Source organism: Gymnoscopelus microlampas (genome assembly GCF_963454915.1).
Source record: "Gymnoscopelus microlampas genome assembly, chromosome: 14".
In the NCBI taxonomy this organism is placed as follows: Eukaryota; Metazoa; Chordata; class Actinopteri; order Myctophiformes; family Myctophidae; genus Gymnoscopelus; species Gymnoscopelus microlampas.
The window spans coordinates 23,342,030-23,361,286 of NC_139951.1; the positions used below are offsets into that span (position 1 = coordinate 23,342,030).

The following is a 19,257-nucleotide window of genomic DNA, read 5'->3' on the forward strand; positions in this document are numbered from 1 at the left end:
GAACACGGTGACACACCTCCACTTTGACAAATGTTTTAATAGCTGGAGAAGAAAGACAGGTATGAGGATAGAGTCACATTGCTATTAACCCCGTTAGGAGGCACTCATAAGACTGTTGACATAATCGGATCCAAAATATTTGGGGCCCCGTATCCGGTAAGTTCAAGTTCAAGTTCTTTTTATTGATTGTGAACATAATATTGTGGTTGATTTTGAACATTCCTTTATGTTATATTCTAATATTAGTAAGACATAAATGGTGCTTAATACTCATGTGTGGTAGTTACTTGTAAATTAGGTTGGCAGACATTGTCTCACAAATTGTCATATCTGTATGTAATTGACTGTACATTAAATTACATTTCACTGTCACCAGGGATAAAGTAAACATTGATGTGAGTTGTGTTTGTGAAACTATTACTTTTTTCTATTTCACTAAACCTATACACTGACAACCTCTCACCTCACTTGATCGTGTGTAAAAATTGTATATGTTTCAATGTGTTATATGGGTGCCTGTGTAATGTATCAGCCACCCTGAGAAAATCCCTAAAAAAGTCCCTAAAAACGCATTGTCTTCATCCTAGAGCGTTCGTGTTGTCTACAAACGTAAGCATTCAATCGTTCTTGGGATTATGCAGTCTCATGTATAATGACCAAGACAAGTCTTTAAAATCTAGTGGCAGGTGCAAACTCAAAATTGCTTGAAATATGTGTCCAACTAGGCCTTTCCTTTGTGGATGCTCCTCATTCTATTTTAAAGAAACATGCTGTTGTCAGCTCCACCTTAACCACAACATCTAGTAGTTGTATCAAAGGATAAGGTGAGTGACATGCCAAAGAGTTTAGGGGGGAAAACAGTCATGAAGTCATTTGGGCGATACTCTAGTTTGGTTCGAAACTTTCTAGGAAATGACCACTGGGAGACACACAGTATTGTTGTCAGACTGGTTGGGCTGGTCATTCACAGTATGTAGGCTTACTCAAGAAACTGAGTGAGAGAGATTGGGGCAGGGAGATTGAGAATAAGGAAACATGTGAATGAGGATGTTTTGACATTCCTTCAACACTCTTTCTGGCAATATTTTTTCTAGTACTGGATCAGTCAAAGTACTGTATTTCAGAGGAAACCAGGGGTGGAAATAGTATTAGAATATCCTACTCAAGTAGAAATATTGTTACTTGACCTATTACTCAAGTAGAAGTACTTTGACAACTACTTAAGTAAATGTACATGAAAGAGTTATTTTGATGACTATTCTGAGCAACAGTTACGTAGTTACATACTGTCACTGTGAAGTGGTGATATTAATACGTCCTAGCAACCAATCCCTCTTCAGTTTGGTGGTGCTCTTGAAAGCGGTGACAATCTTGTCTTCATGAAAAATACAATTCTTCATATAAAATTGCTCTTATGAGAGAAAAGAGGTTCAAAGCAAACTCACTGATACTAACTTAAAGTAAGCAACAGTAATAATTAGTAGAGTAACTTGTTAAAGAGTACTTGTAATGAGTTAATGTCCACCCCTGGCTGAAACACTTATTAATACATACACAAAAGCAGCAATCACGTGCGTCACAGTCGCAAACAAACTCCCATTCAATTCACAGTTGCACAACACAGTTTTTTGCACTTGCTCATTTGGATCCTATAGTGTGGAAGGCTGCCTTCAAATGACTCATCAATGGCAAATGGCTATATCAGTAACAAATGAACTGTCTACTTCTACATGTATGAGTGGAGCAAAGGTCCTTTGACAGCAACACCCACGGGAATTCCACCTGAAATGTTTTCTGAATTATACAAATCACTGATTCTTACCTGCAGCATCCCTGCCTTCACCCGCCTCTCCCCTCCCACCCTGTCCTGTGGTTTAGGATAAGCAGGAAACATTCAAGCAGTAGTCTACTCTGGGCACACAAAGGATGATCAACATGTCACAATATGTTGTCAATGTAAGTGCTGTCATTTATTTATTTTTTTAACAGAAAGGAGGACATTTGCACAAACCAATTTCCTCAGAGACTGTTTGTTTTCTATTTGTTTTCCAAACCTTCTAGACAGGCTTGGTCTGTATGTATATACATACATATTTATATATATACACACAGTATATGTATGTACAGTAACAGTGTATGTATGTATGTATGTATGTATGTATGTATGTATGTATGTATGTATGTATGTATGTATGTATGTATGTATGTATGTATGTACACTATATATGTATGTCCATGTAGACCAATCACAGTAAACCACACAGCTCTGATGCTGCTACGCCTACAGCTCACCTCATGCTTATCTGGAAAGCAAGCTCAGTACCCCTGTTGGCAAAAAAACACAGAGAAGTGTATTTTTAGAATATATAAAGATAAAGAAACCTGTTATAGTTTTTATATGCCCTGTTCTTTACTTTTCTCTCTCTCTAACCCCAACACAGCACTTGATGACCTTCTCCCTCCAGAATGGAGAGGTGCAGAGTGTGGAGGAGGCACAGGCCCGTCTCTCTATCATGGCTCAGAATAACAAGATATGGAGCCAGCAGATGATCCTGGAGGTTGGACCAGAGGCCATTCGACTTCGAGACACACAGAGCCAGGTCAGGCCAATATTGATCCTAATTTTAGAAATAACACTCTGGACCCCAAGCAGGACACTCAGCTAAGAGCATCAGGGGGCACTGGGAGGCAGGAGCTGGGGCAGACAGTGTTCTCCTGTGGGGACAAAAATAACACGTTGTGGTTCCTCTTTACTGCACCTGAAGACTGAATGACAGCATCACAATGCACAAACACAAAAGACACTTAAGAACAAGTTGTGTAATGCTGCTTGCCTGCTTCTCAAGTCTCTTGTCAGTTTGTACTTTGAAGAATTAAGTTGAAAAACAATACTACTGTCAAGTGAGCAGTAGTGAATTGAACGCTTGATGGATGCAATTTACAGAAGCCTGATCAAATTGCATCTCTCCCCTGCCTGTAGGCACAGTGTGTCGCTAAATGTCAGTGTGGGTTTCCCAAAGATATTCAATCATAGGATATTATCTGACAGTTTGAAGCCAAGCTAATTTTCTCATGCAATGCAATACTGTATATATATTTTCTTTCTTCTCTTTGTCTGTAACAACTGGTTGTTTGTCCCACTTTTCATACATACAATATAGCAGTACACATACTGTAGCACTGACATTCTTGGGTCACGGCCCAAGAAGTAAACAGGACTAGAGGTTACATACAGGAAACGGAGAATGATTCAATGTGGTTAATTGAGATGAATGTAGGAAAAAGTCAATTAAAAAAATCATCACAACTTTTAAGTAGAGTACATTTATGGGGGTAAATGGAAACTTTCACAGCTCAGAAATATAATAATGTTTTTCAGTTATGTATCCACAAAAGAACGGCATTGCAATGGCTTGTTATAATGGTCTAGTGATGACTGATTTAGGATTGCCATTCCAGTCAGCTTATATAACAGCACAGAATGAGTACAATATAATAAAGACAATGATGACTATTGTTATTATGGTTATTATTGTTGTTGCTGCTATCGCCATTCATATTATAATCAATATCTATTCATACAGGATGAGCTGGAGAACTATTCTTTCAAATCTATCTATCGCTGTGAGGCACTCCACAAAGAGAAACGGTTCCCATCTCTACTTCTGTTAGTGTGCCAAAGTGCAGACCAGAAGAAACCAGACATTCACTTCTTCAGCTGTGCGACTGTGAAGGTGAGCATATCTGAGAACACCTAAACAGGCAGCCATTTATCTCATGGAGTCTGTCATGTCTGATACAAGATGGGTCTGGAGATGAATGGTTAAAATTATCATTTAATTTTAATTTGGCCATTGGCCATGACTATCTGTCATGTTTAGAGAATACAAGAAGAGGATGAGAATAGGCTGTCATCCTATAGCTGACATTCTGCAGCTACAAGCTGTTAATGTGGCAGAGTAGCCCTGCCTGTATCCCACAAGCCTATTACTGTTTGGCCATGAGACTTGGCAGTCTCATGGCAACATTCTGTGATAATTACGTAAATATTTGCAAATAATGATATCTCTGCTGTCCGGCAGGAACCAGCTAACTCCACAATGATAAATGTTCAGGAAATGAAAAAAAAGGAGGTTTTGTTCATCATTGATAAGAACAGCTGAATGGACCAATGGACCTCCAAGCTCACAATGAGGTTGGAGGTAAAAATGGGGTGGAGCCTGGAGTCAGCAAAACCAGCTAACTCCACCCCCCTTTGCTGGAAGTAGCTGGTTTAGCCATAACGTCACACTGATACGAAACAGTATGCGCGCGCAGGTCGGCAGCAAAAGAACCCCACCGCTCATAAGATGCAATGTAAAAGTGGTCACAGTCTCACGTGTAAAAATGCACCCCATCAAACTTTCAGATGCTGTTTTTCTCCCAGTTTGGAGGAAGAATGCTTAGGATTTTTACTGTGATCTCTCGCTCTTGAAATATATAATCCTTGGTTCAGTTGTGTGTAAACAATAATAACAATTCAAAGCAACTTTGTCCTCAAAACTCCACCTCCAGTGGCTGTCATAAGAACGGAGGGAGGCAGGGAGCGCTCTATGGTGCACCAGAACTTGCTTGGCTCGCGCAGCTGCAGCCCATCAAGACTAATTTATGCTCCGTCCCGCGAAGGTGTCGTGCGCAGAGAACGGCCGAGAATAGCAGATCTCCAAGCTCACAGCAGTCGCATCCGTGACGCGGTTGTGAGCTTGTATGTCAGCTGTTCTCGGTGCGCAATACCGTTACGCGATGAAGTATTAGTGTATGTGTCACCAGGGCACACCCCACTAGCCTACACACAGATGAGGTTGAATCAGTGCCATCTATTAGAGAGTTACGCCAACTCCGTTCACTTCTTCTGGTCAGGTCTTCTACATACACATACATTGGCGAATAGTGACAAATCCCTAAACCGGAAGTTCATGGAATGCATTGAAGTCAACGGCTCCTTGTCACTATTTCCAGCTACGTGACCGACGCTGTTTCTGACCCCTCATTGGCGCAACTCTCTAATAGAAGGCTCTGGGTTGAATGAACTGAAACAAGCTCACCCCAAAACAGCAGGTTTGGGGATCTGTTCTGTTGGGAATTGATTACATGAAACAGTCACCTGTGCGTCCAGTCTCATTGTTTGTAAACAAATAATTGGTCAATGGGTTTAGCAGAAAGTTTGCGAGTTTGCTCGGATCTACGGATCCAATGGAGTTAGCTGCTTTTGTCAGAAGCACTTTTTAATACTTTTCATTGGTTCAAATTTTTTTTTTACCAACACACAGACGTAAAGGGTGATCAATAGCACTGATTTATGGGAAAAATGCAAAAGCGGATATATGTAGTGTGCTGGTTCCTGCCGGACAGCAACGATATACAATTATGTAACTAAGTGTGCTGCTTGAGCATCACCACTTAGGGGTGGGACATAATTCATGAAACGTAATTTGGCTCTTTTTTTCTACTGAAGTAACTTCATTCATTGGTTCACCTGAAACTATTGAGGGGACAAAACATGGCTGTGTTCAACTTTAAATTGGTTTCACTTGTCTCCCCTATTCACAACGCATTATTATGCAGCATAATAATGCGTTGTGAATAGGGGAGACAAGCCATGATACCACATGACACAGCACGCGCTTTAACACAGCTGAACTGCCAGGCTAGTTCAGGTTTTACACGCCATGGCACTTTACGCCACTCACGCCACTTGTCTCTGCAGGCGGAGCAGATTCGCGATGACATCACGGGTGCAGTTTTGGTCTCCTCTTCCAACAGGAGCCAGCAGCGCCCTAAGGCCCTCGGGTACAGCGAACGTCATGGTCATGGCTACTCACAGCCATTGAAGCTGTGTGTGTGTGTGTGTGTGTGTGTGTGTGTGTGTGTGTGTGTGTGTGTGTGTGTGTGTGTGTGTGTGTGTGTGTGTGTGTGTGTGTGTGTGTGTGTGTGTGTGTGCACACAAATGTCTATGCACAAACGTCTAACAAAAAGAGAGAGGAAGAAATATTAGTAGGCCTACACAGATATTGTATAATCGGATCTCGCTGTCTCTCCAAAAGTGTCTGTCTGTCTGTAAATTAATAGACAGAAATGATAAAATAAACAAACAAACAGACATGGTTCCTCTATAATTACAGTATTTACCTGGCCCCACTCTTCTCACCATCCTCTTTTAGTTTCTGTACAACCAAATCAACATCATAGTCACAGTATTCACCCACCTGTCTGACAGAGAGGGAGGGAGGGAGGGGAGAGAGAGAGGCCAGAGCAGCTGAGAGAGACAGAAAAGCAAGAGGAGAGACCAGTTTTTCTGGTTTTCTGCATAACTTAAGAAGGTGTGACAGAGAACAAGGCCATTGTGACAGGGAGAGCGAGAGCCAGAGAGAGGTGGACACACACAGAGAGAGAGGGAGAGGGTTATCATGACAGCAGTGCATTAAGTTCATACCTGGACGGAATACTGAGGCATTAGTTCAAAGGACACTCAAAGGACACACAGTAGGTAAGAGAATGTGTTATGTGTTGCTTGTGGATATACTGTACCATGTTGCTGAATTGTTTTTAATTAGTACTTTGAAGGACTTGTTGCTCGTGCAGGTGTGTAAGGAAAGGCAAACATACCAACGTCAGCCAAAGTTTTGTCCTTGTCTCTGGTATTTCCATTGTTTGCTTACCATAGCCATTGGTTATATCTTAGGGAGAATTTGTGTTGAAGGTGCTGTGTAAGGGATATTTTTTGGTTTAAAAGTTCAAGCTCTATATTCTGATAGTAATCATTGTTATAATGTAGATTAGAAGAAGGAAGGCACTGGCGCAAACTCGGACAACTAAAGCCTTTTTTATTTACAGGGTGCAGGCAAATAACGTGACAACGTTTGATATCAATAGGCCTACATCTTCATCAGGTCATTGTTATAATGTGTTTGTTCAGTAACAGGGGTCTTCCCGTCTCTACAACTCTTTAGTAAACAGAAAATCCAATTTCAGGTGGGTTAGCATTTCATCCAACCAGGATCGAGAATTTATCACTTTCAATTTGATAGAGTTTCAGTTCCAATTTTGTCTGCTTGTTTTCTTTTGTATCAATACTTCCAATTTCACTTGTTTATCCGACCTGTATCCAATTCTCCTCCTGATTGGATGAAATTGGTGTTATATAGAGCTATATAACACTTATTTTAACAAAACAAAGCCCCAAATCACTTACAGCACCTTTAAGTCATGTGTTTATGTAACATTTTAGTTCTCAGTCATTTTGTTTTTCCCACATTGTTTACTGTGGGTTGGCACCAATATATGAGGGCTGTGGGCTTCACAATCAAGAGCCACCACATCATTTCCATAAACAGTGGATTACCTTGAGGAATCTGTTTCAGGGATCATTATTGTCACCCAGTTCTGAAGTCACCTACGCTGCAACATTCTGAATGTTAATATAACTATGAGAGAGAGTGTAAAAATGTACCCTTATGGGTTCATTCTTTCAGGATTTTGCATTCAACTCAATAAGGATTTTGATCTTGACAATCAAATGGGATAGTCTGGCGGCTAGCCCTTGTTCTTATGGGTGTTTCCCATGCTGGCATTGAGTCAATAGTTGTTATTAGCAACAGTCTTTGTTGGAACATCCATCTGTGAAAAGACTGGAGGTAGGGCTGGACAATATATTGATATTATTTTGATTTTTGTGATATGAGACAAGATAGTGTGATAGGTATGGTAATATCATGATATGTTAAGTATTATGTTTTCCTAAGCCGTATTTTATATTTTTTAAAATAGCAAAAATATCTACTCTAAGAAAAGGAAAAAAATAAATACATATATATATATATATATATATATATATATATATATATATATATATATATATATATATATATATATATATATATATATATATATATATATATATATATATATATTACGCCACAATATCGATATCGAGGTAAAACAAATATATTGTGTTGTGATCTTTGGTTTTGTCCATATCGCAGAAGGGGTGACATGGAAGGTGAGCTCATTCCCTCCAATTGATTCATTGAGTGTCAGACCCATGCTTGTTGTTGTGTTGTATGTGTGTTTACTGGGAGTATGCCAATCTCTCCTCTCCTTCCAGGTTTTCCCAGAATACAGGAATCATGATCGACCCCTATGGAATTCCAAGCCCCCCCATGCCACATGCCCCCAACGCGCCGCCTGCCAACCCACCGCCTTATCCTGGACCCAGAGGTAAGGAGATTTACTTGGCGATTTGCCTAATGTTCGCCTATTATGACATGCCCAGAATAGGGACACTAGGGTTTATGTGGTTAATGACAATAAAAAAAATGCCTCTTTGTTTTTTTGAGGCGGGCTTGAAAGTCAGGGAAAAGACAGTGAAGGAAAAGAGGATGAGATGGTAGGAAAAGGGGACGGGGAGGGGAAGTGAGGCACAGAGAGGTATTTAAGGTAAAAGGTTCCCCGGAGCACAGAGATTACATTGTGTGTGTTTTGGGTGGGGGTAGGGGGGTATATGTGTGTGTACAGGGGAAGAGGGGGTGGCAGGAATTCCACATGCAGGAAATACCAGGTCCTCCAATGAACGAAAATGGATGAACTGAATCTTCTTCTCTTCCCCACAGCAAACGGCGTGAATGGAGGTTCAGATATCTCCTTCCTGCGCGCAGAGAGAGAAGTGGTATGTCTCCTCATCATCACTTTGACAGACAGCAGATTTTGATAATCTCTGGGTGTAATTCCTGAGGGTGACTAACTGGTTCCTGTCTCTCTTTCTCTCTCTGTTCCTCAGGGGATCCTTAACCACTGTTTCGACGACATTGAGAGCTTCATGGCGAAACTGCAGCAGACCGCCGAAGCTGCCACTGTACTCAGCCAGAGGAAGAAGAAAAAGAAGAAAAGCAAAAAGCAAAGCGCTGAAGGTAAAAAATGGGAGAGAGAGTCCATATAAAGTTTGTTTAGCTTTTATGCTTCTGCCAGTGGACAGCCATGGCTGGAGGCATTATGTTTGCTGGTTGTCTGTCCGGCCGTATGTCTGTATGTCCATCTGTCTGTCTGTCTGTCTATCTGTCCATCCGTCCATCCCAACTTTGTGAACACGATCTCATGAGCACCTTGGGGAATTTCATGACATTTTTGGCACAAACATCCACATGGACTTACAGGATGAACTGATTAGAAATAGGAGATCAAAGGTCAAGTTCAATGTGACAGTGTTCACAAAACACTTCCTTCAAAGTCTTCATTACATATTATGAGTCTGGACAGACGCACGTAAACTGCAACTGGCTGGCTGGTTGCATATACCACAATGCAGTATTTATAGTTTTGAAGTCAACTCATGTCAACAGATATTTTACTACAGTGGTTTCTAATCATGTGCCACATGGGGTCTAAGAGTATGTAGGTTCTCATTCCAACCCAGAACCCAGCACTACATAACAGAATATGCAGGCTTTCATTCCAACCCAACTCTACATAATAGATTATGCACACAGAGTATGCACCACCACCCAGCACTATAACAGAGGATTTGACTAATTTGCTAGTCCTTCTCTGGTTTAAAGGTTGTCTTATAAAAATCTCCTAGTGTTTGGTTGCAAAGGAAACTTGCCTAGCTCAATTGTGGAAACTGAAGATGTACTTTCTGTGTTTTGAATGGATTTACTTGTTTATCTGTTTTTCTGTGCTATCGTTCCTTTTTAACAGAGGACTTGCTCACTGCAAAGGCCCGTCCTCCACTAGAAGAGGAATTCATTGATGTTTTCCAGAAATTCAGATATTGCTTCAGCCTATTGGTGAGTTTTTAACCATTTTACATTGTCAGAATATTGCATGGCAATATACTGTGTATCTCTCTTTTTCTGCACTCTTTCCTTCTCTTATTTGAACTTCATTGAATCTTTTTAAACAGAGTATTTAGCAAAAGATATTGCCCCACTAGCAGTGGGGCTCTAAGGTTGGCCATATGGGTCGGTTGAAAAATACTGCCATGGAATGAGCTGTGCACCGTCATCAATAGGATGCCTCTTATTGATTTTGGTGCCCAATACCCTTTCTTCTAGTATCATCAGGTTACTAAAGATATCTCAAAATCAAATGGGTAGATTCTGGATTAACATAAAACTTGCTGCATGCAACTCACAGTTGTTTGAAAGGCGTTTCAGCGAAGACATGCTCTGATTGGCCAGTACTCATTACCATGTCAACAATTCTTCCTTGTGCTTTTTAAAACTAGGGCCATAACCCTTACCTTAACCTCACTAACCCTGGCGTTCTGGCCTGGCGGTCCTATTCGATTGCGTGTACAGGAGTGCCGGCTTCCTCAGTTTCATGCCTTATTTAGGTGGGGTGTTGCCTCCTTATTTATTGTTGCATTTTACGGGGGAAGTTCGGTCCTAAAAACCTAACCCTAAGCTCACAAAAACTGTGCCTAACCCTAACCTCACACTAATTTGTCAGTCAATTAAACAAATTATAAACACGAAATAATCAATTAGACTTTATGCAACCGATTTACTAAGAATATTACAGTTTTAAACTGGTCTCGGGCCGATAAATGCAGTAATGTGACAGGGCTTTGGGGGGGCAAATAAGTTCTAAGTCAGATGAACTTGACTGATTTTGTTGACCTTGTGGCCAGCAAAGCCTCTAGTCTAGGGGTTGCTAGCAGTGCTTTTAGACTCTTCTTGTTTTTATAGTTATAGCTAATCCTTTACCGTAAGAATTCTGCCACAGTATGAGTTGTGGCTGAACATACAAACATATAACATGACCTATTTTTCTTTGCCACTTATTATTATCTTGTCTGTCTCTCACTCTGTCCTTCTTGTCTATCTATAACTGCGTTAATCTCTCTGTGTCTGTCTAGGCTCGTCTGAAGTCTGCCATTGCCAACCCTTCATCTGAGGAGCTTGTGCACCATGTGTTCAAACCCCTGGATATGGTGAGTCAGTCATAACCTTTACGCCCATTCCTTACTGGCCGGTCCCCGGTGAGACTGCGTGAGAGAGAGAGTTTTACTGACAGGGACAACACCACCTGTTGTTGCTATTGCTGTCAGCACGAAGCCTCGTCTTTTAAAGCAGGCAGGATAAAATGCCGAGATGGGACATGAAGGGTTTCCTAAAGTACTTAGAGCTTACATAATATTTATTGCCTGCCATGATGCCATCAAAATCCTATGCGAGAGGAGAAAATAGAATGTATTGGTAGAGGTACTGTATCAATTGTGGGAAATGACATAACATATTGTGTATGGAGTTATAATGCATTAATCACTTACTGGACACACATTCTCTTTGTGCACTGGATCTAGAGTGTGCCAATTTGACTCTTCAATAGAAGAGGCTGCAAGTGAGCATGCCTCTTCAAGCAAGTCATGTTAGCAGAAACTATGAGTGCCATTCAATATTTACACAAGGCAGGTCCCATTGCGATAGCCTGAAATGAAACTCCAATGACATGATTAATATAGCATTTGTTTTGGGTTTGTTTGCAGTACTGCCATTTCTTATTTGTATATCCAGGTACAGTATGCAGTTAATACCTAACCCTAACCCTCAAAGTATTTTGTTCCCAGATTTAGCTGCTCTACTATGATAACAGTATTATTAATTAATACATGTATACATTTAACATAATACATGTAAAATATCTAATAGCCCTATGAGAAGGAACTGAGATTAGGGGTCCACAGTATATTAACATATTTTAATGCAATATTTAGCAAATCTATGTCAAATTAAAATAGATATCAGGTAGGTTCAGCAAGTTCCACCTGTGCTGTTTGATTTGACTCGTTAAGTCCCAAGATATTTCAGTTCATAGAAATCAATGGTAAACCTGAAAACAGGGTGTGTGAAATGTTTGTGTTGTGGCACACCTGTATGGAAAGAGAGGTGTGAGAAGCTGGTTATCTATATGAGTGTGTGACAGTGTGTGACAGTGTGTGTGTGCGTGCGTATTACTATACTTGTGACGGCCAAATGTCCCCACAAGTATAGTGGAATTTGAGAAATACACATTGTGAGGACAGTTTTCCTGGTCCTCCCAAGAGAATGGTTGTTTGATGGTTAAAGAAGGGTTTAGAGTTGGGCTTATAATTTAGAAAGATGTTCAGATTGGGGTTATACTTAGGTGATAGCTAGGTATCACGTAAAACAGCCGATCTACAATCTCACAACGATTGGGTGTGCCCACCCAGTACGTCTGTGCCTTGTGTTCATACCAAGCGACTTTTTGATTTGAAGTAATACACTCTTTTAACAGTGTTAGCAGTTTAACCAAATCAGTCAGGGTGATTATAAATCATTCTTACTGTCAAATATTAAGACATGCTGCATAAGAGTGTCTTTAACATTAGGTAATTGTGACATAATTTAATGAAAAACCTTATTGTCCCTTCAGGGAAATTAGTTTGCAGACAAAGGTTAACAATGGAAACGCAATTGAGGAAATGATATGCAATAATCTTATCAACTGATAATAGATTAGACAGGGAGTCAGTATCTTAAAGATAAAAAAACGATTTGAATCGATGTATCAGGAGGATGACGTGACATTAAACTTCCCAATGTGTTCTGTATCTCAAAATCTCGCCCTCAAAGGCACAGGAAAAACTCTGTATTCTACCTACCTCTAACAAACACTTGACAAAATAAATGACTCCGACATTGATGCTCTACATTGATTCACCTAAATTGCAGTGGGGCTGAAGGAGTCCTTCATCTTGACCTAATCCATCATGTTATGATACATAATAATGAGTAGCCTACTTCATGAGACTGATGATCTTCTGTTATCTGTGCGTGTGCAGATGGTGAAAACGACAGGAGGACCGGCTCTGGGGGCTTCCGTTTCCAGCCCTGCCCTCACCAACTCTGCTGTTTCGCTGCTGCAAGACACACTCAACGAGGAGGAGAGGCAGCTCTGGACGTCTCTCGGTCCCAACTGGACTCTCCCTGGGTCAGTACCAGCAATCATCTTCAGACGCCAATAGTGACAAGGGATCATGAAAATCTAGTTAAATTAATGTTATGCGTTTCATACATTCACTTAATCATGAAACTTGCTGCACGCAACTCACAGTTGTTTGTTTCAGCGAAGACACGCTCTGATTGGCCAGTACTCACTACCATGTCAACAATTCTTCCTTGTGCTTTTTAAAACTAAGGCCATAACCTTTCCCTTAACCTCACTAACCCTGGCGTTCTGGCCTGGCGGTCCTATTCGATTGCGTGTACAGGAGTGCCGGCTTCCTCGGTTTCATGCCTTAATTAGGTGGAGCGTTGCCTCCTTATTTATTGTTGCATCTTATGGGGGAAGTTCGGTCCTAAAGGTCAGATGAACTTGACAGATTTTGGTGACCTTGTGGCCTTGCCAGCAAAGCCTCTAGTCTAGGGGTTGCTAGCAGGGCTTTTATACTCTTCTTGTTTTTACAGTTTTAGACAATCATTTACTGTAAGAATTTTGCCAAAGCCACAACTCATACTGTACATGAATGAAAGGAAAAGCCAAATGAAAGGAAAGCCAACGTGCACAGTATACATAAATAGGGTGTGTGACTGTGAGGTGGGATACTGACTTCGGCGAGAGGGCCATGGGGGAAGTGTTTGATTAAATCTGCTTGGATATGCTAGTTCATCTGAAGCCAACAGTGACAAGTGTCATCCAGTCTGGCCTTTGGAGGTCGAAGTGACATGACACAAGTCAATATTTGTCTCTGACACTGTGGAAAATACTGATCCAGCTTCAAACCAAAACTACTGCACGTACACCGACCACACTGATTGAATGACAAGTTGACACAAAACAAAAGTAGTCAGGGTTGACATTCATACATAGCAGTTCTTCATTGTTCATCATGTTGTCCCTCAATCACTATAATTCACAATAGCTGCACCTACGTTTAACCCAGTTGCTTTTGGTTACACTGTAAACTGATATATAAGGCCAATGCTGACTCTCCACTCTTTCACAGCTCTCAGCTGCACGAGCCTGTAGCGCCGTACACACCAGTATTTCTGGATGGCTGGAAGCCAGAAGCTTCCAAGGCAGACGGGCAGGTTTGGGAGGATCCGGTCGAGTCACAACACAAACATGAGGCCTTCCTCGTAAAACAGGAGGTATGGAATACCTGCGTACATTACGGCATAGACACATTATACCACCGCGTGTAAAAACAGGTGTGTGTCTTTCTTTAGCTCGTTTTGTATGTGTCTGTCTGTGCTCATATCCTTTTTTTCCCTCTCTTTCGCAACAGCAAATGTCTTCTCAGTCAGTCGAACCCCCTGCCACACCCACCAACGATGAAACGTAGGTCACCTCTGCAAATACAAATCACTCACCCGTCATTGTTTACCCTTGTTGTGCAAAGGGACCCAAATCTACTGTCCCTGAGTTACATTAACACTGAGCATTTTGCTGTGTGAGAGCAGAGAATAAAACTCATTCATTTCCTTTTCCCTCTCAGGGACAGCGATACACACCCACCAGAGCCAGAGATACTATATAGCTGCAGTTATGACTTTGTAGCCAGGAACAGCAGTGAGCTGTCTGTGATGCAAGGAGATATACTAGAGGTAAGAAACTAGAACCCTGATTCCCAACCTGTGGGCCCGCAAATAATTGGCAAAACACTAAGATTTGAATGCTAATATAACATAAATATAAAATATATGTGCAGTGTGTACCGTATATATATGTAAAAAATACAAATTTAAAGCCTTGAAAAATTAGAGCATGATCATTAAAATAAACATGCTCTGATAATGCACGCGGCCCACCCATCTGACCACTTAACACGGCAGCCGGTGGGCCGTGAACATTTTCAAGATTTTCAAGTGGGCCCTGATCCAGAAAAGGTTAGCAACCCACAAACAAGAATCTAGGAATGTTGGGAAGCACTATATTGCCAAGTGCGAGGTTTATGCAAGGAATTTGCTTTTCCAAGTATGAGATTCATTCAAGGAATCTGCTTTGGTTCGTTCCAACATTAAACACAACCCTTGACCACTGACTGACAAAGTGCAACAGTTCATTGCCAAATATTCAGCCAGGGAATGATCAATTAGACAGCAGCTTAACCTCTTTAACCCTGGCGTCCTTATATTGGGGCGTGTCATTATTGGCAAAAGTGTTCAAACTGAATGCCAATGGTAGAAAATGAAAATGGTAGATTTACAAGCTCACAATGTGTTGTGATGTGTTGTGTTGTGAGCTTGTAGAATTGCTATTGTTGAATACCCAAATATAAAATAGAGCTTAAATGGTAAACCCTGAGATTTGTGATGATATCCAACTGTGCGATTTGCAAAGACACAGGTAAAGCAAGTAAATGACTAATACAATTAAGTGGCATAGCACTGAGCCATTATGCGATAACAATTAATATAATAACGCTGCACACAGTGATGTGCAAGGTGTATTCTTGAACTCCACCCAATACTAATAAACTGCTAGCCCCTTTGGCTATAGTTTTACCTCATGCCACCACTCTGTGATTAGTAACCAGGTTAACAACTAGAGAGGGTGTCTATGGGGACCGCCCCAGAATCATATTTGCACGGCGTGAGCCCGTTAGCCCGACACTTAAGAACCACATAAGATTTCCAAAGCCAATATACATGAGATAGAGATGTATGTTTTGACACGGATACAGCAATTATGGCAACAGGGGCTCAATGGAAAACGACTAGCATAAATCGGGAATAGTAGCTATGAGTTATTAAACCATTATGAGATACTAATTAGTGCACTGTCTTGGGCAGGTGGTTGAATCATCCAAGCGCTGGTGGAAATGTCGAAATAGGTTCAACGAGGTCGGCTTTGTTCCTTTCAACATCCTGGAGCCTGTGGCTCACATAGACAGTCCAGTGACAAACACAGCTCCCAAGGTAATGCACCACAAACACTCTCTCTCACACACACACACACACACACACACACACACACACACACACACACACACACACACACACACACACACACACACACACACACACACACACACACACGCCTACCTGCTTACATACCTGCATGCATTCCAATGTTATTTGCTCTCTGTTCTCCATTCCCAGGCTCCTGCCCCGCCCCCACTGGCTAAGACTTTCTCCATGGTCCCGCCCAGCCCCACTGCCTTACACCCTGCCCCGTCCCCCCAGCGGCATCGCGTCTTACCTCCCTACAGCCAACACATACAGGCGCAAGAGGACACAGATAAAGGTACCAGCTTCTAAACCCCAGGGTGTCAAAGTGGGTCACAGAGAACCATTGTCAAGGGGGGGTTCAGAATGTGCGATGGTATAGTTTTTTTAAATTTGTATTGCAAAATCATCGCCTCTGATGACATCCCCAAAAGTGGGAGGCCGGGGTTAAAGTGTCTCATCCACAGCAACTCACCATGAGTGAACAGGTAGATGTTAAACATCTGCTGCACGTGTGTGCGTGCGTGCGTGTGTGTGTGCATGCGTGCATACGTCAGATGTTCAGGGGAACCCTTGATATTTTGGGAACAGTCTATTTGTGCATAGTTGTTTTTAATGTGACTTTTAAAGAGTCTGGAGGTAGTCAAATGGTGGCGATTGCCCTCCAAAGCTCAGCTCCTGTGGCTGACTGACCTTATGTCGCTGACTTGTGCTTAATTTATACTCCAGAATAGCAGATCATGTATTTTCGGTGAGCAACACCATTGTAAGGTTTAAATCAGGATCCATCTACCTAAAATAAAAAGTGTGTGAAATAAACATGACTCTCTCACCTCCCACAGCCATGCAGGTGAATGATGAGCTGCTACAGAGGTTGACCAACGGGAAGGCCAATCTGAACAAGCCGTCCCTCATCATCCCTCGTTCATCGGACACCTCTGTGCCCCTGGACTACCACTCCCCGCCGGATGAGGTGGCCGAGTGGCTCCGAGGGAAGGGCTTTAGTGAACCGTGAGTGTCATAGTTATCATAATGTCACTGTGTCACAAAGTGTGTGTGTGAATAGGCACAAAGTCAGTAAAAAACACCAACATTTCAAAAATGTAACAGGTTGCAGAAACAAATCATAACAGCTTCTATTTGATCCAGGCCAACAAAAATAGCAAAAATGTGCAACTGAAGAAAATACAAAAATCAAACAAACAACTTAAATTAATGGAGAGGCAAAGTTCCAACTTCGTCCCCATGGCAGCCTGCACTCCACCTGAGTTGTTTCCCTTATACTACTTTGCAGACTCCACCCTTCCATTTCTAATCAACCAACCACAGTATAATAGCAATCCACCCAAGATGCTCAAATCAAGCAGCTAACAAGGATTAACAGGCACCCCTCAATCAGATCTTCAGGCACCATTTCATTGTTTAGAAATGACATTCAAAGGAGTAACAAATTGATACACTTGATTGAGTCAAAGAAAAGAAAAAAGATATTCTGATTTGATGATCAATGTCAAGCCACTCAAGTGGTTTCACAGTGGCACCCAAATATCACATTGCCCATGAGGGCAGGACCCAATGTATGTGTTTAAAATAGTGCTTGGCCCACAAATAACTTATTGAAAACCACTTCTGGGTTCCGGCACACTCAGGGAAAGATGCCCCAAAGTGCTCAGTCACATTGTCACAGGGCCATTATTAAAGACAGACAGTAGTGCTATAAAGTATAAGATCACTATCACTATCATTGGATCTCCATATCTTCAACATTTGTTTAATTATTTTGTAGTAATAATAAGTAATAGTGAGTTGTTTAATCTACAAAGAAATATTATTTTTTTAGTAACAAAAAGTTGTGTTGCGAGAGTATCATGGGTGATTGTTGCGAACGCGGAAGGAGGCGCGCCTCCGCCCAAGTGGAGCTTACTATGAAATCCTGCTCGGCTTGTGTGTGTGTGTGTGTGTGTGTGTGTGTGTGTGTGTGTGTGTGTGTGTCTGTCTGTGTGCATACACTGCCTGTGTGCAGCCTCCAGAGTGCGCCAGAGTGCCGAGCAGGGTTTCATACACACACACACACACACACACACACACACACACACAGACACCTGCACTACAGTGTGGCCATGAAGAACGCAGGAATGTAGACAATGCTCTGATTAAAATGCACACACCTGCAACATATTTCGAGCTGCGTTCGCTTCCAGCGTTCGCGCGTCTTACTTGTATGCTAACAAGTATACAACATTTAATTACTTTCTCTATCTCTCTGTCCTTTAGTACGGTGTTGTGTCTGGGAGTGCTGACCGGTGCACAGCTGTTCTCCCTCAACAAGGAAGAGCTACGTGCGGTGATTCCAGACGAGGGCGCCAGAGTATACAGTCAGCTCACAGTGCAGAAAGCCCTGCTTGAGGTAATGAATGCTTCTAAAAGTTCCCAAATTCCCAGGGTCTGTTATGAAAATGCATAAATCACTGTCATTTATACAACTATCAAGTATTGATACAGTTTTTTTTTCTTACAGGATGCTCGGAGAGCCACAGAGCTGGAGGCAGTCATGGAGAAACAGAAAATGAAGGTTGATTTGAATGAGAGCTACACATTGTGAAACAAGTGCCCATATGAAGTACCAGCGAAGACTGAACTTCATTGACGATGTCCTGACAATCTGATAAACCATGTACAAGACGGTCATGAAAGGCAGCATTACATGAAGGGCATTTTAAAATAACTTAATCTCAAAGGCAGCCTTATCCTGGGATCAAGGCCTTGCTGTAAAATTCTTCCTCATACTATTCAAGTGCAATGCTAATGTCTAATTTATAGTCTGTTGTATGACATCGCAGATGCAACGTGTTGTGAGCTTGTAGATCTGCTATTTTCGATGCACAACCCTGTACGTCTAAGTATAAATCAGGCTTAATGAGATTTTTCTGACTTTGACATAGGCTTCCATTCAGACAAGCTCTGTGTCGTGTGCAATCTCTGCCTGCCAGCTGAAGACTAAGTGAATGTATTTATCGTTTGTTTGTAAATTACTTATTCTTTTCATTCAACTTTTTTTTTTTTAGTCACTTGGCAGGAAATGGCATGATGTACTATATAAATTTAAAGGCTGGGCTTTTTTATTGAAGCTTCAAATAAAGTATTCCAGCAAAACACCCACCTGTGACATATTGTCTAAACTCTAAACGCAATAATTAGTGTGAATCTTTTGTTGTGGAACAACTGTAAAGGGGGAGATGTGAGAAGTGTGTTCTCAGATAACACACACGCAAACATAAGGTGTGTGTGTGGGGGCCGGGTCTGTGTA

The 19,257-nt window shown here is 41.6% G+C and overlaps 1 protein-coding gene across 4 annotated transcripts; it reads left to right on the plus strand.

Moving 5' to 3' along the window:
* Positions 1-50: 50 nt before the first annotated feature.
* On the plus strand, positions 51-19,105 carry LOC311060968 (epidermal growth factor receptor kinase substrate 8-like protein 1). 4 transcript variants are annotated; one of them, XM_084079404.1, is made up of 19 exons: positions 51-156; positions 1,879-1,956; positions 2,442-2,600; positions 3,585-3,734; positions 5,747-5,829; positions 8,144-8,256; positions 8,649-8,704; positions 8,816-8,945; positions 9,733-9,821; positions 10,895-10,969; positions 12,842-12,990; positions 14,006-14,150; positions 14,288-14,340; positions 14,498-14,606; positions 15,795-15,920; positions 16,104-16,248; positions 16,793-16,961; positions 18,225-18,357; positions 18,469-19,105. In XM_084079404.1, the coding sequence occupies exons 2-19, from the start codon at positions 1,927-1,929 to the stop codon at positions 18,550-18,552; spliced, it is 1,998 nt and encodes a 665-aa protein (XP_083935530.1). In that variant the 5' UTR covers positions 51-156; positions 1,879-1,926; the 3' UTR covers positions 18,553-19,105. The 4 variants fall into 4 exon arrangements, with proteins under 4 accessions (XP_083935530.1, XP_083935531.1, XP_083935533.1 ...); XM_084079405.1 differs by having other exon boundaries at positions 55-156; positions 1,829-1,956; XM_084079407.1 differs by lacking the exons at positions 51-156; positions 1,879-1,956; positions 2,442-2,600; positions 3,585-3,734; positions 5,747-5,829 and adding an exon at positions 6,356-6,522.
* The last annotated feature ends 152 nt before the right edge of the window (positions 19,106-19,257 follow it).

What these genes read in the sequence shown, in the direction of transcription:
- LOC311060968 (XM_084079404.1), top strand. Translation starts at nt 1,927, where the DNA reads ATGATCAACATGTCACAATATGTTGTCAAT. An exon ending in TGTCACAATATGTTGTCAAT is followed by an intron (nt 1,957 to 2,441) that starts GTAAGTGCTGTC and finishes ACCCCAACACAG; the next exon opens with CACTTGATGACCTTCTCCCT. An exon ending in GATATTGCTTCAGCCTATTG is followed by an intron (nt 9,822 to 10,894) that starts GTGAGTTTTTAA and finishes GTGTCTGTCTAG; the next exon opens with GCTCGTCTGAAGTCTGCCAT.